The 23,126-nt window shown below is 39.0% G+C and overlaps 1 protein-coding gene across 1 annotated transcript; it reads left to right on the top strand.

The window, feature by feature from the left end:
• The first annotated feature begins 4,390 nt into the window (after positions 1–4,390).
• Positions 4,391–22,088, top strand: PLK4 (polo like kinase 4). The gene is made up of 16 exons (XM_074589071.1): positions 4,391–4,528; positions 5,038–5,133; positions 5,850–5,945; positions 6,038–6,152; positions 8,136–9,168; positions 11,217–11,317; positions 13,049–13,425; positions 14,291–14,395; positions 14,779–14,881; positions 15,719–15,868; positions 16,777–16,907; positions 17,656–17,747; positions 18,141–18,282; positions 19,967–20,107; positions 21,032–21,138; positions 21,855–22,088. Exons 1-16 carry the CDS (start codon positions 4,499–4,501, stop codon positions 21,952–21,954), a joined length of 2,919 nt encoding a protein of 972 aa, XP_074445172.1. The 5' UTR covers positions 4,391–4,498; the 3' UTR covers positions 21,955–22,088.
• Positions 22,089–23,126: the final 1,038 nt, after the last annotated feature.

The following is a 23,126-nucleotide window of genomic DNA, read 5'->3' as shown; positions in this document are numbered from 1 at the left end:
TTCCAACAATGAAAGTTGGCAGGCATGGGGGAACTGCTTAAGTTTGTGGTCACAAGCTGACAAACATTGGACTGCTAATTCGGTGCAGCTCCTTGCATCCTGGATGCTAGCCTGCCCTAGCCAGAGTAACTTTTTGGGAGCACTCCCCTGGTACAGAAGTAGTCAGCAAGCTGTTCATAAGGTGAAATGATACAGAGAGCAGACTAATCGAGAAAACCGTCTTTTTCCCAGCCAAAACCAACTCCTTGATCTGGTTCACTGTGTAGCCACATGAACAGAGGAAGAAACAGAGGGTGGAAATAAATAGTCATGTCTGCTTCAGCCAGCTTAAACAGTACTATATTTGATCATCAAACAAGAAATAAACAAACACCTGAACTAATAGTTGAAAAAACAAAAAAGGGAAAAGCAAATATCTTCTCCAGAATTGGTGAAAATTTATTTTGTGCAAGGGTCCTGCACCAGTTCACTATACTGGTGGAGTCTAAATATTGTTTGAGGGCATACTTGCACAAAGATTCATTTCATTTTTAATAGACAAGCTATGAATAGAAAAGCACAGAATGTAAATAAACTGGTCAGGTAATGGAGCTTCAAGACATTCCCTCACATTTTAAATTCACCTTAACTACAGAAACAAAATTCATCAATGATGCCTGGCATCAGGTGAAGGCAGCTAGCCCATCAAAACAAATTTGTTACAGAAATGTTGCTGTGTTTCACATTAGACATGAAGTGCTGTTGACCAGGTTTAATTGCTACATTGACATAATAAAGGCTAAATGAAGGAGCTGAAGGACACAGGCAAGGTGAGAAACTCTCTCTCTACATAGCTAGAGGACTTTATCACATATTCTACATAAGGCACAACACAAAAAGGTCTTATGGTAGTTTTAAAGTCAAGTATGGAAACTGCAGACTTAACAGGCAACTCTATAGTGTAACAGAAGGGAAAGAATATAGGGTGCTCTTCTCCCCACTTAAGCCTCATCTCACTGCTTTCTACCACCGGGTGGAATTCCACAGCAACATCAGCCCACCCAAGAGAGCTGCTGCTGTCCCACCCTCAATCTTGCTCCCATTCTGCAGTCCTGCCCCTTCCCCTGCCCCGGCACTATGGCTGGCACAGTCACACACTGACCTAGTTCAGGGCACTGAGCAAAACCTAACCCTGCTGAAAGAGAATCCCTTTGTCGCTGTTTCAGCTTCTTAGAACAGCTTGCTGCTCAGCTGAAAAAACATCACAGCCAGCACATGAGAGTAAATGAGACAGTGGCAGCCCTGAGTAAGCTCAGCGCAAGCTAACAGGGACCAGCAGCCTTAGAAAGGATGTGTTTGTTAGTAAGATGTAGGTTTGGAGGTCTGCCAGCAGGCGTATCACTCAGGGCTCTGCCCAACAACGCTTTAGTACCTCAGATTAAAGGAAGATTTATGTCAAGAAGAACATGCTAAGCACAGGTGATGGAAAATCAGAAAAACTCCTGATTTTCTTCACTCATTTTTTTTTAAAATGCCAATACGACTCACAGCTCAGAAGTTATTTCAGCAGAAAAATAGTCAGAAATAGCATTTTTGGAAAATAAAGCAATGTAGCTAAGAATTAAACCCACAAATTGACTAAACCAGCTGTTTTGCCTTTGCCTCTCAGTTCTGCCTGTACTTAATACTTATCACACCTTCTCGTGGTAGAAGCCAATTCAAAGAAAAGCTGCGCTATATTCTAACAGTAATTACAACAATAACAACCACTGTAAAATTAGTGTAAATCCTACCAGTGGAACAGACTAACAGAAGTGGGAGCTGCAATACCTTTGAAAAAAGTTAAAGACCCAAGAGGGATTTGGTTGAAATAGCATGGCTTGCAGCTGAAAGCAGCACTGAGAGATCAGAAACGCAGCTGAGAACAAGGGTGCTGGTAGAATACTTGTGGAATGACTGAACAGTCCCAGATCCACTTAAAAGCATTTTACTCAAAGCAAAAGAAACCAAAACATGAGCAGAACCTCACAGCAAGGAAAACAACAAAGTTTAAATAATGAAATTATATACAACAGGTCTGGTCTCCCTTTTGTACCATTCCTTTTCCAAATGAATGGTTCAAAAAAACTTGACTACTCCTCTATAGGTTAGATTCTACTCCATTAAAGGCAATGTAACATCTTTCTGGCTCTACTTTCAAAACCACTTGACTTTGATAATTTTCAAACTAAACTGTAACCCAGCAAGAATGTTAACTTTGTCTATGCAAATGAAGATGTGTAACTAGCAGAGAGCAATATTTTACCACACTTACAAGACACAAACGTGTTGTTATTCCAGTCATATCATAAAAGTGAAGGCCAGAAAAACAATAAGGTCTTTGGAGGGATGATGCTACAGACAATTAACGGAAAGAGATAAAGGACATCATAAAAAGCCGACAAAACTTGCTGCTTTAAGGGAAGCAGTCACTTACTAATGGCAAAGAATTAAGATCAATGCAACTAGGAGAATGCTGACCTGGTTCCTTAATAGAAAAGTTTGTCTCAAAAAGAGTTCTTCCTGCCCAGCGTTTCACCGTGCAAGATCATTACAGTACCAAGCACCCTTTTTCCACTCCCAGATCATGAGAAAAGAACTCTTCATTAACTCCTGTGAAGAGTAAAAATTTATGCGTCTGTACTGAGCCCCTTCTTCTTAGCCTGGTGTGTTGACAGCTCCCCCTTCTGTTCCAATCGACATCAACCATCTTTCAGAGCATACACATCCTGTTAGTAAAAAACTGGTGTATCTGCTAAGAAAGGCCAATCTGTATTATGCTCCATGCCCCTTAATATATGCAGGTTAAAATACCATGCCCACATTTTATAAGAGAAATACTGAGAAACCTGATGACGAACATCACAAACCATAATCCATTCCCAGAAGCACTATTTCTTCTATTAAAAGCCCTTTCAATTATGGCACCTAGTAGTGTTTTAGTACAAAAAATACTTCCTCTTTGTCCTCATTAACGTTCATATTTAAGTCTGCTTTCAAAAAATTTTATATTTCATATGAAACAGTATAAAAAGAATCCAAGAAGTAGGTAATAGACACAAAGAATCACCACTCTCAGCTAAGTGCTCCAAAATGCCATTGGTGATACAAATTAGTTACCATCTTGCAGTGCATTTATGTTGAAGCTATGTTACTATCCCAGGACGTTACTTAGTTTGGCACTACAGCCCCAAAATCAGAGGACCCTCCAATGGGTTCCTCAAGCAGAAAAGTAAACTAAAACCAAGCTTTGCAGTTTGCTCAGCATGTGCTTCAGTAGTCTACTACACACAATACCACCATCAGCTGACAAAACCTCACTGACCTAAGCTTTTTCAGGTATTTGCAGAAAAAACACAACAATGTACCTTCAAGAAAGGACTGGGAACTGAGGATTTAAAACTTCAGCTTGCACCTCTTCAGTGGACTGAACACCTGAGAGAAGGGGATTTGGGACAAACCCCAGTTGACAGCTCTTCCTCTCAGCTAGCTCTGGGCACGTTTCTCGTGCAGCTGCAGATTTCTCGGGGTGCCAGGTGAAGACAGTTGCTGTTCCCTGTGGGTAGTCTTTAAAAGACAGGGCAGCAGGCCACACTGGCAGTCTTGGACCTGAGTCCATCGCTGTTTCTAGCTTGTATGTCTAAGACAAACACCCTGAGTCCCCATTACTAGACACTGTATCAGAGAAGGTACGATGGAAGAACTGCACTTTGTACTCAATAGGTAAGGCAGTCCTTACATATCATCCTAAGGAGGAAGCCCTAAGGGCCTCCTCTGAAGGTATGGCCTTAAGCTTTTTGACAGTTCATCCCAGAATTTAGCCCAGCTATTTAAAAATAATAGCTAAGGAATAACAAAACCTCTCTACTGAGTGCAAGGGAGATACCCACGTGAGGGGTAGCACTGTTCCTTTTACTAGGAAACTTCACGTTCATCCACGATCAACCAGGGGCTGACCCCACCAGCTCGCTTCGGCCCATCTTCAAGGCCTGACGGCTTCCACCACGACGCCAGGGAGCCCGGCCCTCCCTGGGCCACAGAGCAGCCTAGAGGCCCTCCCTCCTCTGAGGAGAGAGTCCGGGAGCCGCGCAGGGCGGTCGGCAAGCGGGTATTTTTCAGCCACCGGGCTGAGATGAAACAGGGAACCTCCAACGCCTCAGCGACCGCCGAACCCCCCATAGCGCACGCGCCGTAACGGCTGCCGGGGAAACGGGCACGCAGCGCCCTGCGCATGCGCGGCGTCTCGCAGCCCGACCCTGAGCGCCATTGCGTCAGACGCAGCCTCGACCTGGGGCGGGGCGTGAGGCGGGGCCGGCGGGGGGGTAACGGCGCGATTTTTCAAAATGGAGGCGCCGGGGGAGGGGAGCGGCCGCCGGGCCCGGGAGCGAGCGGGCCTGGGCCGGCGGCGGAGGGCGCCGTGATGGGGAGCGGCGGCCCCGAGGAGAAACCATAGCGGGACGCGGGGAGAGCGGCCGGCGCCATGGCGACCTGCATCGGCGAGAAAATAGAGGTGGGGAGGCCGGCCGCCCCGCCATTTGTCCTGAGAGGCCAGGCGGGGGCTTGTCCCTCTCTGGCTTGTGGGAGGTGGCTGTGGGGCGACGGGCGCGGCTCCACCCAGGGAGCTGGCCCTGGGGAGCTGCCCCGGGGCCGGGCTGTGGAGAGCCCTAGGCGCTCCGTGGTGGCGGGGCGGGCGGCGGTCGCTGCCATAGCAGCGGGAGCCGGGGGCGGGTGTCTGTCGTCCACCCTGGAGCGGCGGGAGAGAGGGCGGGAAGGTGGCGGCGCCGAGCCGCCCCGGGGCGGCGGCAAGTGCCAGTGCGAACTGGCCGCTGGGGGGGGAGGACGATGCCGAGCCGCCGAGCCCCGGAGAGCTCCGTCCAGGTAACTCTCCCGGGGGCGCCTGAGGTTGGCATCGGCGGTGTAGAGCCCACCGTCTCTTGAAGGGAGGGGGGATCTGTATCAGGAGAGAGGCTTCAAAGCCTGAGCTGGGTCTGACGGCCATGGTTTGTTGTTGTGTTGCAGGATTTCAAGGTGGGGAACCTCCTGGGGAAGGGCTCCTTCGCCGGGGTCTACAGAGCAGTATCCCTGAAAACCGGTCTGGAAGTGGCTATCAAAATGGTAAGGAAGTCACAGTCTTCTGAGAGACTGAACAAGCAAATTGCAACAGGTTGGGGTTATGTGGTTGCCTGGATTGCTTGTTTGTATGTAACTGATATTTAGATTAGGATTCGATCCTACAGTACATCCAAATAGACTGTATTGATAATTAATAGAAATGTTTACAGGGCTATTAAAACAACTTAAGCTCAAATGTTCAACATTGTCCATCTAATCAGCCCTGTAATTCTAATTCAGAAACTTGTGACCACAAAATCCATGTGGCTGGAGAGGTCATGGGAAAAAATGCCTTGAAAAATTTCCCTCACTGCCAAGACAAAATTTGTGAAGGAAACTCGCACATCACAGGTGTTTTCCCAAATTCACTTATCTATAGTACTTTTATTTATCCACCTTTCTAGTATTAACTATATGTAGTATATTTGCCTGGTAAAATCAGAATCAGGTTTGACTGATTAAGTGTTTCAGAAAACTTTCTAATTAGTGTTGATAATGTTAAACTTGTCTACTTTCAGGCAGTTGTGTGTTCTTCCACTTACCAATGATATTTGTTCATTAAAAGCATATAGTAGGTTAAACTATGTGAAAACTTGCTTATATTTCAAAGTCTTCAGGCAAACGTGCATTGAAGATCTAGAATTTCACGTTCACTTGAAACTAACTTGTACATAATCAATGTTACAGTGCTTGAAAAATGTTTTGTGATCCATTTACAGATAGATAAAAAAGCCATGCACAAAGTTGGAATGGTTCAGAGGGTTCAAAATGAGGTGAAAATACATTGTCAGCTAAAGCATCCATCTATACTTGAGGTAAGAATTGTGTTTTTGTAGAGGAATGTATGTGTGACTTGCTGTGTAGTCTACAAAAGGTATTTTAATTTTTTCATTGTTTTATGTTCTAGCTTTATAATTATTTTGAAGATAGCAACTACGTGTACTTGATACTTGAGATGTGTCACAATGGTGAAATGAGCAGATACATAAAGAACAGAAAGAAGCCCTTTTCAGAAGAAGAAGGTGAGCTTCATTTCTGTGTAGCTGTCTTTATACTAATGTTTTGGCTTATTCAATAAATATTTAATTCTAGTGAAAGGATATTTAAAACTGCTATCACTCTGAACCAGTTTGTATAGCTTAAAATCTTCTGATAAGTGATAATCTAGAGACTAATTACTATTGCACATGTTCACTTGAATTTCTGTATCCTTTTGTTTCTGCTTATGCCATTTTACAGTAGTTTGTGCTATTTGGGGCTTAAAAAATAGACAGTGAACTTAGAAGGTAGAGGTATATTGAAAGCAGAATTTACTTTTGTATGTAAAATTATGTTGAAGTATAGGTCAAGACTGGGAAGTTCCACAGAAGAAGACTGGTAGCTTCATATCCACAGATCTGCTTGCTTTGTGTTGCATTTCTTCGCCTCAGTATTACTGTATTACGTGTCACCAATTAGAAAGTCTTCTAGATGAGTTTGCCGTATGTAGTATTCTTGGAAATATTTACTGTGTTCCAAGGTGTGTGGAAATGAAGATAATATAGGTAACGGTGTTGCTGAAGGGCTGAGTTACCAAGGAAATATCCAATTTGACAATCCATCTAGAATTTTTGAAGGATTGGCAACTGGGACAAAATTCTACTATGGTTCTACTTCTGTTTCTTGTGGAAAGCACTGAAAAATTCCATCTTTCCTTGAGAGCTCACTGTAAGAGTAATTCTAAAACTCTTGAATTGGCTATGTTATTCTTCTGAATAGTGTTTTGAGAAAGAAGTCTTGAAAAAAAATTAATTGCACTTATAAATTTACTAATGTTTCATTTTCTTACAGTTGAGAGTGAGAACATGGACCACTGAAAGCCCAACTAGAATAGTGCAATTAAAAAAAAATAAATTAAAAAGTAAAGACAGCAAAGCAAGCTGCTTTGTAATGTTTGAGGGCACAGCCAAACAAGCTGGTCAGGTTTCGGTTGATCTGGATGCAGTGGTTAGTGCCTTTACTGCTTCCAGACTTACCATGCTGGTCATTGCTTGTACAGTTCTTCCAGTTTACCAGCTTTTCTATCAATTTCTAATCTAATTCTGTGAAACTATTATAACATGGATTTTTTGGAACCCATATCACAGGACTGGCTTAAAGGGGTACAGCTATACAGGCACCATCTGTGTTTAGTTCAGATCTGCTCCAGAAAAATAGTTCATCGGATGGTACCTTAGTTCTAAAAGCTGATAAACCACTGAACTGGATAAAGAAGCCTCTTCCTTTGAGGAGTAGTTTCTACTAACATTTATTACTCATCAGTCTTTGTCCTCTGATAAGAAAGAAGGAGGATTGTAAATTGTTTGCTCTAGAGAGAATCATTCTAAAAATTACTGTAATTCCAGCATCATAATAAATGATGCTGTTTCAGCCTGGATGAGGTTTTGTTATTCCTGCTGTAAGCTAAAACTCTTGAATATTCCCTGAGTTTCTAATGTAATAGAACAGAAAGATTATCCCAGTATCGTGAACTTAGAAGTTTTTGAGAAATTGAAATTCTACTAGCCATGTCAGTTTGCTAATGATAAAACAGATACAGTCCAAATTGTTGCCTGGACTCTATAATCTGCACGTTAGTGAAGCTGCTTGATTTTGTGTATTTGCTGTTTCTGAAAGTGTGGAGCAACTTCACTTTTAAAATTCTTAAGAATCTAATTTTATAAAGTTTAGGCCAATTAAAAATATCTCCAGTCCTGTTTACGTTTTTCTGTTAGCAAAGAAAGAAATCTGATTAATGCATTTACAGAGTGTCTTTTATGAACTGTCTTAGAACATAGTTATACCGTATTGCTTAAAGCAAAAAGCAGAAAATTGTCTCATTAGTATGACACTTAAACATCCTTGTAACATCTTTGTTATTTAAAAAAAAAAAAAGGCAAGACCAATAGCAGACTTCAAAAAGTCGTTATTTTCACAGATACAGTTTCAGTTATGTGACTAAACCATCTGGTTTTGTGTTTTGACAGCCCGACACTTCTTGCATCAAATTATCACGGGTATGCTGTACCTTCATTCTCATGGAATATTGCACCGGGACCTCACCCTTTCTAATATCTTACTCACCAATAACATGAATGTCAAGATTGCTGATTTTGGACTAGCAACTCAGCTGAAAATGCCTCATGAAAAGCATTACACCATGTGTGGAACTCCGAATTACATTTCTCCAGAGATAGCCACAAGGAGTCCACATGGACTTGAATCTGATGTGTGGTCTTTGGGCTGTATGTTTTACACTCTTCTTATTGGAAAGCCACCTTTTGACACTGACACAGTCAAGAACACGCTGAATAAAGTAGTATTAGCAGATTATGAAATGCCAGCCTTTTTATCAAGAGAGGCACAAGACCTTATACATAGGTTACTTCGCAAAAATCCAGCAGATCGTTTGAGTCTTTCCTCTGTGTTGGATCATCCTTTTATGTCCAGGTGTAGCTCTGCTCGGAGTAAGGATTCGGGAACTTCAGAAGATTCCATGGACAGTGGAAATGCTACCATCTCTACAACCTTCACAGGCTCTTCCAGCATCAGTACCAGTGGTTCCTTGAAGGAAAAGAAGAAGCTGTTAGTTGGACAGCCACTCCCAAATAAAATTACTTTTTTTCCTAAAACCAAGAATTCCGGTGATGCTTCATCCGTAGATGGAAGCGGTTCTTTTCCTCAGTGGGGAATTCAGGGAAAAGAAGTTGGCATAACTGGCAGGGGAAGAGCCATGCAAGTTGCTGAAGAGAGACCGCATTCACGCTACCTCCGAAGAGCCCACTCTTCAGATAGGTCTGGCACATCCCATAGTCAGACTCAAGGCATGCTGAATGTTGTTGAGAGATGTCACTCTATGGAACTGCTTTCTAAGCCTAAAGTAGGAACGCGGGAAAATACAGAATACTTTTCACCTGCCAACAGCTATACCGATATAGGAGAAATATTTAAGGAGAAGACTTCTAGTAGTTCTGGTTCTTTTGAAGGGCAAATATCTCCACCTGTGAAAGATCAACCACAGTAAGAATTAGTTTTTATTATGACAAAATTTACAGCTGCCTTATATGTTAAATGCATGACTTGTCCTGTAACTAAACTGTCAGAAGTATCTACACTTCTAGCTTGAATACCAAATAGGAGAGGGTGATAGTTGAAGCTGTTGCTATGTAGAGGTTTGTCTCCCTGCTGTTCCTATCTTAAAGTTCATAGATGCAGTGCCTCAGCTAGCTGGATCGTAGCTTTTATTTATCCTGGTAATACTTCATTATTCACTTATTTCCATGCGCAGCAAGTTAAGTATTTCCCTGCAGTAACTGTAGCAGAGCACCTTGTTAATTGCTCTTTGTAGAAGAGACAGATTAGTGTAGAAGGCATTTTGAGTGTGAATACTAACGTTTTTACTTGCTGCTCTGTTTTTGTTTTTTGTTTTTTTTTCTGTTATGCTTAGATAAGGTAAAGGAAAAGAAACAAATGAAGTACAAGATTAGGTGATGTATTATAAAACTGGTGTACCAGAAAGGAAAATAACATTCAAAGATAACTGTCTGAAGCTTAGTTCTGTCCTTAGTTGTAGTTTCTGGGTGAAAATCCTGCCTTTTAATACATTGATAGACTTCCCCAGCAGATACAAACGAGCTCAGGTGTTACAACTACAAGTGATGCTAGGATGTTTTCTCTGTTGTTGAAGGCCTCATCTTTGCCCTCTGTGCACTGCTAGGCAACAAGAGCCTGCCTTTGTGATAAATTTAGTGTAAGCTCAAAGTTTGCTTTTTTTTTTTTCCATCAGTGGAATAACAAAGAGTGCTTTCCTATTTTGATATAAGGACTATTGCATATCTTTGGTTCTTGCATTTCTCTCTACATTAAGAAATGCCAACTTTGTGTGATGGCTTCATATGTTCTTTTTGCAAATTAGTTCAGGGAAAATGCAAAGGAGCACTTTGCCCTGTAAAAAAAGTACATTGAGTAAGAAGGTTTTTCTTGACAATTCACAAGTGTTTGACATAAGTCTCTGTCCAGCAAGTTAAATGGGCAAGTGCATTCTTCCTAGCTTGAGAAATGTTTGATGAATCAAAAAAGAAATTATTTATGCAATTGATAACATAATGCTTATTTGTATTCCCCATAACTTCATAAAGATATGCTGAATGTAAATGTGACAGAATATTAATAAATATGGGGATTAACTGAATGGTTACCATTTTTTATATGGTTTTACATAGGAGAGACTCTTACATCTATAGTTAGCCTGCACAACAATCTTAAATGCAAAGCTGTAAGACCTAAATTAGATGCTTATATGCTGTTGGGGTTGTTTTTGGTGATAACTTAGTCCTTGCCAATGCTAAAGTAGGGATCATTGCAAAAAGAAAGTACAGACAGGTGCAGGCTACCTCACAGGAGCTTAGTGTGAATTTACAACAGATCAGTGATTCTGCTGTAACTATTTTTGTGTGTGTTCTTTATTGTTCAACACGTGGATTATAGCTTGAGTTCATCTCTGACTACATACATGTCATTGTCTAAAAAGCTGGTAAAAAAAAAATCTTATAATCTTTGGGATTGACTATATTTATGCAAACTCATATTATTTTAGGTGGTAAGATTGCCTACGTATTTCAGCTGCATGTTTGGTATGCTGAATGAGTACACTGGGGTCATGGGTTCCCATCCCTGTGCCTTCTCTGAGGTTGTTTCCTGTACTGTAAATTAAGAACTAGGTGTAAGAACAGCTACTGCTGGCTGCATTATCAATGGCTTTTTTTCTTCATGTATGTCAGTTACAAGAGCCTAATAGGGAGTGCTAACAGTCTTAAATTTGTGCTAAAGATTAGTAATAATATTTCATTCCAGTTGGAAACAGTATTTTATCTTTTATGCTTTATCCAGTGAACGTTCCCTGTGAAAAAAGAAGCATGTTCTATGCTGTCTAGAGCTGCAAAATGCCGCCTGCATTTCTTACATGTGTTCTAAAAGTGTTGTGGTTTCTGCAGCTGTAACATCATAACTTCTGTTGATTAAGTGTCTTTGATGTAATCTTGATTACGTGTGTAACTTTTATTTTGCAGCTTGAATTATCTCTGCCCAATGAAGCCCCAGGTTGGTTTGCTAGAGCAGAAGTCCCAGGCTGAAACAATGCAGCAGTGGCTTGGAAGCATGCAAACAAATGGTGTGTTATGAATCAGTTGTGTGTTTTTGCACTCAAGTTGGAGTAATAACTTGTAACAATTTCTGTGGGTTTTTCTGTATTTTATTTCTTTAAACATGTGATAGAAGTTTATGGCCAAGTAACTGTGGTACCAGAGTATAATGCTGGCATCCTAAATAACAGCAACTGGATGTTAACAGAGGCTACTGTAAACAGACTTTTTTTTTCTGAATGAAAAACATGGGAGACCCTAAACTGAGTTGTCACCGAAAAAAATTGACAGGTATTGACAGGTATTGACAGGTATTGACAGGTATTGACAGGTATTGACAGGTATTGACAGGTATTGACAGGTATTGACAGGTATTGACAGGTATTGACAGGTATTGACAGGTATTGACAGGTATTGACAGGGGCAAAATTATTTCTGGTATCACTAATCTGTAGAATCATTCTTAAGCAAGAAATATCCCATTGAAAACATTGTTTTGTTTTCTCTCTTGGACTAAAATGTAACACTTTAGTTTCCTGAGGTAGGAATTAATTTCAGAAGATTTTGTAGTTAGTGTTTCTCTTAAGCTTCTGGGTCAGTATAATGAACTGTATGCAACTGACTTCATAAGAATGAAGAAATCGTACATTGAATTTGAATTCTCAGCTTCCTAAAATGAGGTCATTCTGTTCTTTTAGTAAGTTAGCAAAAAAAAAAAAAGAGAAAAACACAATTATAGAACCTGCCATAATTATTCAGTTGTGACCTGAAATGTCTAAATGTAAATACATGACAAAAGGTTGGCAGGTGACTCAAAAGCCCTGTTAATTTAATTGAGCAAATACACCTTAAGAGAAAATGGGACCTTGGTGAATGAGAAAGATAATAAGGCTGCAGAAGGAGGGGTGGAGGAAAGGATAAAAGACACAGAAGGGAAGGAGGTGTTCTTTGTCATGCATCGTGTTACATCATTTACAAATAATGTAATTTAATCATAAAACTAAATCACAAATCCATTCTGTCCTTTTTTGTTTTGGTATTGCTGGACTCCTTCCCTTCCTGTCTATAGGGAATTGGAATCCTATGACACATGATCTGAATAATCCTATTTAATTTTTGGTCCCTTCTCAACTGTTCTGCAACATGGCAGGAGGAGTGCAATACGACTGTGGGTTGAGGCGAAAGTTGATCAAGGGCTTAAATATCAAAACTAGGGAAGCAGTTATAGGCAGTTTTAATATAAAAAAATAGGTTTTTGTCTTTTAACAAGTGACTGGAAATAAAACAAGGGTTTGGGAGCGTGCATTTAACATATTGAGTACTAAAACCTATGGTTGATGCTAAAACACTAGTTAGATAAGCTGGAACTTAAACGAAACTTGCTTCTAGTGGTTATCTGAGTGGCAAGTAAACTGTGTTTCAACAAGTTAAACTATTTCTTGTAAACTTTTGTTTGAAATCTCAGTATTTTATTTATAAATGGCTTTGCAAAATGAATTGATATATGTTAAGACTGAAGGCCATCATAACTGAAATCTAGTAACAGTTTATTTTTAAATAGCACTGTAATTTTGTTAGCACTGATATTGATTGCTACTAAAGTCATAGCCTAATAATTTGCACTGAGGATTAAAGAAATCCTATTCTCCACTTAAATAAGCCTTCCAAGATGATATTTTTAAAAGCTTTTAAATGCATAATAGCTTTTTTTCTTCTGACTGTGACTCTGAATCTACAACGTACCTTTATGATGTTTTCAGTTCCACTGAGACCACCTGCAGATCTAACTGGCAACAATAATGCACACGGGGGCTTTCGGTATCATCTGGATGTGCAGCAAGATGCATCAAGAAATGCATGGAACACCCTAAAAGATATAAGGAATCATGATACATCTGTCGACTGTCCACGTTCTTTAAACCAGAGAAACCCAAAGAAATACAACCCTGGAGTTCTCTGCAAATCTGAGAAAATTCAACCATCATCTTCTACATGTGGCCTTTGGTCAACTTCAGAACAAAACCAAATGTGGAGCAAAGAACCACCAGCACATCAGAAACCTACACTGCGAAGTTTAGTATCGCCTCTCAACGCTCACAGGCTAAAACCCATCAGGCAAAAAACAAAAAATGCAGTGGTATGTATCAGCTCCTAAAACAGAAACAACTGAAGTATTAAATACAGTGTGACTAGCTGTTAAAATTCACTTGGTAAACTAGAAGCATTTGTTTTTAGAAAACTTAATCTATAATAATTTAAAGTTATATTAGCAAGACGCATCTTAGTTTTTGTATGTGGAATACTCGTGGTCACTTCCTGCAAATAGTGATGTGGCATTGCTTTTAGTTTACAAGTGAAGAAAGTGTAGGTAGACATAACAAATATTAAGTGTATATATAGTTCCTACAGTTCTAAAACTATGTACTGCTTAGCTGTACTGTTACATTTAAGATTTTAACTGTCAAACACATCAGACACATTTACAGATTAGATAAATAAGTGGATTAGAAACTAAAACAATCTTGCTCTCAAGTGAAAACTTGACTCTTTTTCCTATAGTGCTACTTTTTCCCTGTCTTGTGGGTGGGAAAGCAAAACAAACTCCGTTAATCCTTACTGATCACATAGATTTTCTGGGTGGCTTGTTCCTGGTATCACCCTTCTGCCTTTTGTTCCATTTCTTATAGTCTCGCTTACCCTGCTGCTTTCCCCCTGCCCCCGCAATTTGTTTTTTTTTTTTAAAAAGAACATAATAGGGCTGACCTGTCTCTGATTGAGAAGCCACACCCTCACTGACCAAGCTTATAACCTTCAGTCATGTTGGAGTGTTTTGTTTCAATAGCACTAATAGCAAGAGTTACGGTAAGAAGCATTTATAAGTTTGCAGTGCATTTGAGGAAGAAGAAAACCATTTTTTTTAAAAGCATTTTTGTAAAAAATGGTATCTTACCTTGCCAAGAAGTAAAAGTCTTTGTTTAACTTGTATATTTCATATATTTTAGGTGAGCATTCTAGATACTGGGGAAGTGTGTATGGAGTTTCTAAAAGAACACCATTCACAAGAACTTGTGAAAGAAGTTCTGAGAATATCTTGTGATGGAAATGTGGTATGTCTTCAATTTCTTCACTGTTGTCTAAAGAGTTTAGAGTATTCTGTTCTTTCAGAGTTGTTTTTTTTTTTTATTTTCAGTTAAGTGATTATTTGTTTGGAAATGCAATGTTTGCATATGCACAGCTGTAAACTCCTTTTCTTGTGCCCCATAGTGCAGCCATACAAATATAGGTAGCAAGCAATTATTGGACTTGACTTTTGCAATAGGTGAAGTATTGCTGGAAAACTGCTGCTGTTAAATAGCTACTTAAAGTAATAATAGACCGTTCATGGTAAAGTATGATAACTAATTAAGCTGTGACTTATTTCCATAGTTGTTAAAAGTAGGGAGTGCTGTAGTAAGTTGCAACTGTAAGCGCAGGTTTTTCCTTTTTGTAGATTGCAGTTTATCATCCAAATGAAGGAAGAGGTTTCCTTCTTGATGACAGACCTCCTCCTCCTCCTGAAGACATCTGTATGTATAACTTTGACAACTTGCCAGGTAACCTGAAATTTATTTTAAAATTATGATGACTAATGTGACTTTTTTTTTAGGTGAATCTAGTTGGAGCGTCTTTAGCCACTACTTTTACAATCATTGTGAAGATAAAACTCCTTTCAGAATAAAATTCAAACTGCAGTTCAACTGGGTTCAACTGAACTTCAACTGAAGTTCAACTTCAAACTGGGTTTCCAGTGTAAGACGAGAAAGTGTAAATCCACAGGTTTTAATTCATTTTGTATGGAAGTTATAAGAATTCACTTACCCCTTTACAATGTAGTGTACTAAAATTAAAGCTTTCATAACTTTCTCCTCATTCCTATTGGAAGCTGTTTAAATATGAGTGGAAGAATTATCAAGTCATTTTTAAAACAACAGCTTTACTTTGTGCTTCCTAACACTCATAACTTGGGGAGGAAGGGGAAAAATATATATTTAAAAGCATTGACGGAGTATTTAACGTAGACAGCTAAAGAACAAATATAAGCTAACTATAAGTTCCTAAGAGACAAGCAGGCTTCGCTACTAATTAGAGATCAGAGACAGGTTTTACCTGAAGCCAGCTTGAGCATGGTATCTAGTTAAATGGTATATGCAGCACTTAACTATGTTGTTTAGGTTCTGAAATACGTTAATTGAAGCTATTGAAGATACTCACTTTTCTGAAAGTTGGTAGAAATAAGTCAGTTTCTTTGCACATACTTCTGTAAGGTAGTTAAATATTACTTGCAACTTCCAACTATCAAATACATATTTTAAATTATTTCTCTCCAAGCTGGTGCACGGTGTTTAATCTAATGACTTTTTGATACAAGATTTTAAAATATTCTTTTCCAGAAAAGTACTGGAAAAAATACCAGTATGCAGCCAAGTTCGTGCAGTTGGTAAGAACAAAAACCCCCAAAGTTACGTTCTATACAAGATATGCCAAGTGCATGTTGATGGAAAATTCACCCACTGCAGATGTTGAAGTTTGTTTTTATGACGGTATGTATTCACTTTTGCAATTATGCAAATAGTTATATCATGCTATTAAAGCTGCACTAAAATATTGCCAAACATCAAACAAGGAACACTTCAGGTTGAAGAAAATAGTAGAAACTTTTTTGCCACTCTGCCTTTATTCTAGCACTTGCAGATCAGTTTATTATTTAATAATTCCTTACTGATATCTTCTTCAGGGGGTACATGTTGCAAAGGTGTTATTTAAATTATGCCTTGTTTTTATGCATAAGCTCTTCTTTGCATCTACATTTGTTAGTTAACCTACTTAGTGAAAGATGCATCCCTACTCCAATCATCCCTACATCCAAGAACACTCACTGCAGGAAGCAGTTTTCTGCCTTTTCCAATTCTGCCCTTCATAAACTACTCTGTGCTAGTGATTGCTTTCTCACTATAGACTACTGTCCACTAATTTGATTTGCTGCATGCATAGATATACCCCAACAGAACTTATGACAAAAAAAAAAGACGACTTAACAGCTCTGTGATTCAGTGTTGAGCTGCTATTGAAAGAATGGGCATATTTTTTTCTTTTTTAAAACCATACTCGAATACTCATAGAGCCTACTGAACCAATTTTTGGCAATACAGTTAGAGATGTTAATTTTATCTCAGATTAACGTTCTTAAAATATGTAATAAATGCATTATTCAGCCCATTTAAGTAGTGATCTTTGGCCACAGAGGGCATTCCGTTAACATCATAGTCCCAATTTAAGTGGCTTTTTCTTTCTGGTAGACATATAGCTCATGCAAGAGTGGTTTTATTCTTGCAGTAATTAAGTCAGTGAGATGCACTTTAGTAGAGTAGAATGTAATGGCAGAAATATCTATTTTATAGATGCTGGTATTTTATACAATTCATGCTACAAATCTTCACATTTTTTACAGGAGCAAAGATACACAAGACGGCTGGTATAACTCGAGTGATTGAAAAATCAGGGAAATCCTTCACTTTGAAAGGAGAAAGCGAAGCAGGTTTGAAGAAGGAAATACAAGCTTATATGGATCATGCAAATGAGGTAAACTGTTTCATATAGACCTTTTCCAGCGCAAAGCAACTTCTGAAAATTCAGTTTCTCTTTCACAAATGTGCTTCTGATGTTGCTTTTCATATTTTTCATTACACTAATAAGGAGGGATGATTGTGTGGTTTTTGGATAAGTGTTTTTTGGAAGAGCAAATATCAATGTAAAGGTAAGAGTAACAATGCCTCGCAATGAAGCCTGTTAGAGGAAATTCTTACTAGTGTGTAAAGCAGGTTTGCCTGTCTGGTGGAACGATTAAACAGAACAGATGAAGCCGCTTTATACAATTTTAAAAAAAGGTGTTTAACTGGCCTGCCTGCTGTGCTTTCCATCTCTCTTTTTTTTTTTTTCATGTCACCCAATTAGCAGTCACAAGAGTAATTTTTTTTTTTTGTCTATGATCTTAGGAAACAGTAAAAATAGTACAGATTTCCTAATCAGTCTTCCTTATGTTCTGTTATTTTCTGGAATAGAATTCCGGGATCTTCTAGTCCCCCATGTAGCCCTGCTAGAAGGGGAGGAGATGTGATTATTAAGAGCGTAATTTCAGATGTGCTGAAGCTACGAGGGAGTCTTGCTGTAGTCCTGCTTTTGAATCACCTCCATGGCACATGAGTGCAGCTATTATTGCTATTCAGTAACATTGAAAAAAGCATTTCCTTGTGTAGTCTCACCTGGCAGCTAAACATGTATGAAATAGAGTTCTCAATTAAAAACTTTAACAAGTTCCTTCTAATTCCAGGGACATCGTATATGCCTTGCACTGGAATCTGCTGTTTTGGAAGAAGAAAAAAGGAGTGAAAGTGTTCCATTTTTTCCAATAATTGTTGGAAGGTAATATTTTTCACTTGAAAATACTTTTGCACTTGAATGTTCACACTAAGCAGTCTTATGCAGCTAATGTTTGCAGAGCCAGGGTTGTTTAACAGATGCTTATAGTCATTAGCAAGATAAATAGTAACTTAATAGCATGTATGAACACCTTATTTTGGACCTGCAAAGCCCCCTTTGATGCTAAGACAACATACACCTGTGGATTTAGACTAAACCGGGCTAACAGTTTGCATGTGTAAAACCAATTCTGCAGAAGGCCAGTGCCATCAAGTGCTTTGTACAGTCTGTGGTAAACTGAAGGAAAAGCTACCTCTCCTCGCTTGTCTTCTTTCTCCTTACTACTTCTTCCCTTTTGGATGGACTGTTTCCCAATTTGTTTCATTATTTTTCCAGAAAACCTGGCAATACTGAATCGCCACAGGCTGTAGCACCTCTGTTGTTGGACAATACCAACTGTTTGAAAGAAGTTACGGTGCTGGATAGAAATATAGCTGCCAGTTCTACTCCAGTTCAAACTCCAAACTCTACTCCTCCTGTAAGTACACAAGAACGTACAGTGGAGACTGCTGTCCAGTAGGAATTCAAATATTGCTGTTTTATTTCAACTAATGGGATTACATTTGTATGGACGTAGGCTTTTATTAGGCATTTGTGAGTTTGACTTCAACTAACTTTTGGTGTCTGGATTTAAGATCACCTGAAAAATCAAAATCCTTCAAAACTTTACCATGAATGACTCCTTGGAACATAGTTTGAAAATTCCTTGCTTGTGTTATACAGCAGAGTCTTCAGCTTGTTTTGGAGAGCTCTGTGTGCCCTCAGGCCTGTGTATCAAATGGTAATCACAAAGGATATTAGCACTTGAGGCTACTGTTTTGAAATAATCAAGGGTTAGTGTGTATTCAAAAAAAAAAAAGTGTAAGTGTAGATATACTTATGTCTAGCCAACAAGGTTTTGTGTGCAACTTCATCTAGTTCATTTAAAAGACCCCCCCAAGCTTTAATTGCTACATTACAACCATTCCCAGCTTCCCCAGCTGACTGAATTATACTGGCGTCTTGGCACACTGAGTTTGTATCATCTTAACTCTGTTGAATTTATGTGGGTCTGCATCTGTTCTTTGATTGCGGAGCACGTGTCCTTAGTGCAGAATCTGCCAGTTTTCACTTGACTGAAATGAACCTGGCAACAAAAATTCCTCAGTGCTTCAGTACTGGTGTTGACTTTTACACTGCCTTAAGGTTGCCCATCAGCGGAGTTCAAACTCAAGGGTTCAGCATTCAAACCTATTCTTTGTTTGCCAAATAGCAAACACTTAGGTCTTTCTAAGGCTTTCACTGTTTGCTTTCTCTTCTGAAGTATGTGTTTCTAAGCAAAATAACACAATAGCTGGTTGCCTTTCCATGTTACTCTTGACTCTTTTTATCAGTTTCTTTATACCTGAACTAGATCTGTATATCCTGAGATACAGCTTGTTGTTTCTTTCAGGTTCCTGTAATTATCTGGATCCTGATCTCTTTCCTGACCAAGCTCTCCTATTTCACAGACATCCCCTGACTGGCATCTTTTCATTGAACCCTGAATCTTAAATACCTCTAAGCACACCACCACCTCATCTGTCATCTCTGTGACTATGGGAGGAGGTATCCGAGTAGTAGAACTTGTATAGAAGCAGACCTGTTCCTCCTAGACAGTAGTGGTAGTGGTGTCCTAATGGTCTCCAATGTTTGATATTCTGCTACTCTTAATTCACCACTTGATCAGACTCCCTTTGTGCTGTATAATTCTTCTAGTTATGCTTAATATTCTAGTTTCCAATTAATAGCAATGTCCATATTTTTGTAAAATATTAGCCCAGTGGTCATCTGAATGAGGGCTGATTTATAATCTAATGTGTGCTGAATGTTTTTCCTGAAGATGGACAGGGGTTTCTGACAGTCAGTAAGGAAAAATGGGGTTTAAGTAGAAAAAGTCCGCTTAGGGAAAGCAATTCCTTTGTGAGTACAGGGAAGCGGTAGAAAAACTGTCATGGTACTGAGAAAGTCATACAAAATCCTGTGGGGTCTTTATGATGTAATGCTGTTAAATGAAGTATATAGGCTAAATCTGTCTGTATGTATGAAAAGATTAAAACAAGTGGTAATCGACCACTGTAGTTGGTATATAATCAGTTGGATTAATACTAAGGCTGCTAATACTGTGCATTTCTGGGTTTTAGGTGGTGTCGTATGAAAAGTCTACGTTTGTGACTAACACTGCTGAAGCTACTTGCTCCTCTGTTCATCAAACGGAATGCAGTCCAAATTCAGCCCAACTTTTAAAATCTGTCTTTGTGAAAAATGTTGGTTGGGCTTCTCAGGTGAGGAATGCTGATAAAGGAGGGAAGTCTGTTCTTTTTTTTTTTTCCCATTAATCACTTAAAAAGATGTATCTCAAGTTTAACTTTAACCTTGATTTGTGACGAATGCATTCAGTTGTGCTCTGCTGCAGTGTAAATCTGAAAACTGGTACGTGGAAAGAGCCTTCCAAGTAAGTGTCTTAAATAAATACCATGGTCAACTATGTAAGCAGAAGCTGACAAAATAATAGTTCAGCATTTCAGTTCTCACAATTTCCCCGTTTTTATTATTGCTGATTTCAGTGTCTTCTGTCACTTAAATTTGACTCTAGTAGAAAATGGAAGCTGTTAAGCTTCCGTCTGTTCACTGACATAGATGTAAAGGTGTCGTGACAAAGTGCCTTTAACAGCTATGTACCAGATTTGTACAGGAAGACTGAGTCTGCCTCCACAACAGGAAAAGCTGTTTCCTTACGAAGAAAGCTTTCCCCTGCTTTTCTGTGGGACCAGCTTTAGAATTAAAAAATGGTTCTCTGCAATCCAGATAAAGTAAGCTTCCTGTCCTAACAGAAAAAAGTTTGCTTTATATATGAACTTCAAAATGTATACAGCTGTGAACTCTGACAAACAGGCCTCCTATTCTATGTTTGGTCCTATTTAAAATGTCTGTAGGAGTTGTTAAGCTAAAGGTACTTATTTAACTCTTGTTGAAAAAGATGACTGAAGCTGAGTATCTGAAACCTCAGGAAACCTGTACTTGAGACTGCCTGAGACTACTTACTCCAAAGTAGAATGCATTCTATCTTTATCTTTAAAAGACTGACCAAGGTACCTAAGTCACTTCAGCAATTCTGAATAACTTTCAGCTTCAATAATTAGAAAAAAATTTAGGTATGTAATATTGTATTTTATGTGCTGAAGCCATAATGCACCTTCTCTCATTAGCTGACCAGTGGAGCAGTATGGGTTCAGTTTAATGATGGATCCCAACTGGTAGCCCAGGCAGGTGTTTCTTCTATCACTTACACATCTCCAGATGGCCAGACAACGAGGTGAGTCTATTACTGCTAGAAAAATCTGGTTTACTGTCAGGTGAACTTTATAGCTGATGTTCATTTTGTTTTGTAAATATTTTAAACTTCGCTTTTCAATCACTTCTCAGTTGATTAACTTATATAAGCTTAATAAACAGAGAAACACCGACAGCTTTGAACTCTGGATAACAAAGGAATAAAAAAAACTGGGAATCCATCTGCTTAGTCTCCGGAATAAGCCACTATTCATGTATAGTACTTAAAAAAGGGAGGGGGAGAAAAATAAGGCTTTATTTCCCCCCTCCCCCAAGATACTGCTAGATTAGGGGGATAGCATGTCAACACTGATGCATAGACCTGACCTGCTCAGGTGAAGTTTTGCATATCTCTTGGACAGTGGGTGCTTTTCATACAAATATAGCTGCTCGGTAACACGCTGCTTCTGTGCAAAGTTTGAGACAGTAATATTCAGTCTGTTCAGATGTTATTGCAGCTTTAAACATTGTTTAGGTATTTGCTTAATCCGAAACACTTTTTTCAGTTAAATATATATAGGGAAGGGGGGGGGCTAGATTTCAGCCATCAAACTCCAATTACTGTGTCTAGATGTACTTAACATCTACTTGACTTAGTGGTTTACCTATTTACAGGCAAGTTTTGAAATAATTATACTGTCCTGAAATAAAACGAATTATTTCAAGCATCTGAATTTTTCTGCTTATTTGCCTTTCTAGGTATGGAGAAAACGATAAGTTGCCAGAATACATCAAAGAGAAGCTGCACTGTCTGTCTTCTATTCTTGTGATGTTCACCAATCCAGCTGCTCCCCACTGATTAAAGCAAAGCAGGTGTTAGGACACAAGAGCTTAATAAACTCACTGTCTTTCAAGTGATGTGACTGATCTTACTCTGCTTATGCAGAAATTCTTCCAAAAGCTGGTAAAAAAGGAAGAAAAAAAAAAAAAGGAATGGAAGGGTTGCTCTGTTTATGTGTAGCAAATTGCTTGTAAAGTGTCATACAAAACAAGTTTTTCGTCAAAATGATGGATAAACTTGCTCAAGCAAAACTTTGAGCAGTTTAGTTCTAGCGAGCATCAACTTTTTGGAAATAATCTGAATCTGTTGGTTTTTTTTTTTCTTCCCCCACTGCTTTCTCAGTGCCAACAATCAAGGAAAATGCATCTGTGCTGTTGAAGGTTTTGTATTTGTAAATAACTTATATTTTTACATCTTATAAGTAATATATGTAAATATGTATATGTTTTATAACTTTTGTTTTTATTTTTTGTAGCAGCAGCTTTAACTTCCCTGCACAAGCATTTTATACCAAAAAAAATAAATGCAGTGGTAATTGTCCAGATTTATTTATTTGTTTCATGTTCAAGTGATGGTTTATTGAGAGCCCTTTGCTCTTAGTAAGTTGAGCTTAATGTATAACAGGAGCTGACTGATATCTTAGAGCATCGTATGTTGGGAGCTTGTGGAGAAACAGTGCAAAACTGCTGCACAAAGTTAACTTGAGATGCTTTTACCTTGTCTTACACATTATGAATCACGTGTAGCACTAATAGTAGCTTACTTTTTTTTTTGAGCATTTTGCTGTAAGTGTGTTAACATTCCTGAGGGTGCTTATAATGATACTTAAGGAAATATTCCAACTTCATTATAAGGTAGGAGAAAGGCTTAAGTTGGGTGGAAGAGTGGGGGGGAGGGTGAAGAGCTTCAAAGGAGCTGAAAGGTGGCTTGCACATAGGGGCTAGGCACCATAAACGTGAGCTGTAAAACCCTCAGGAAACAGATGTTCCAATACAGCTTTTTCAAACCTGCAGCCTCAGCTTAGGGGTGAAATAGTCTTAACTTCAAGTCAGTTCTCCTTATTCATCTTGTCTCTAACAGAGACAATCTTGATTATTTTGTCATGTCGAAATCAAGGAAATAGCTTGCAAATAAAGAATTTGGCTGTAGGAACATCAAGAAAGATATACAAGTAGCACTAAAAAAAAAAA

The sequence above is a fragment of the Larus michahellis genome, chromosome 5, assembly GCF_964199755.1.
Source record: "Larus michahellis chromosome 5, bLarMic1.1, whole genome shotgun sequence".
Lineage (NCBI taxonomy): Eukaryota > Metazoa > Chordata > Aves > Charadriiformes > Laridae > Larus > Larus michahellis.
The sequence above is the reverse complement of the archived record's forward strand: the minus strand, read 5'-3'. Positions and strand labels throughout refer to the sequence as shown.

Bases quoted from the DNA above. Each gene is read 5' to 3' on its own strand.
- PLK4 (XM_074589071.1), top strand. From the start codon at position 4,499: ATGGCGACCTGCATCGGCGAGAAAATAGAG. The intron at 5,946-6,037 runs GTAAGAATTGTG...TTTATGTTCTAG, and splicing joins AGCATCCATCTATACTTGAG to CTTTATAATTATTTTGAAGA. The intron at 14,396-14,778 runs GTATGTCTTCAA...TCCTTTTTGTAG, and splicing joins TATCTTGTGATGGAAATGTG to ATTGCAGTTTATCATCCAAA.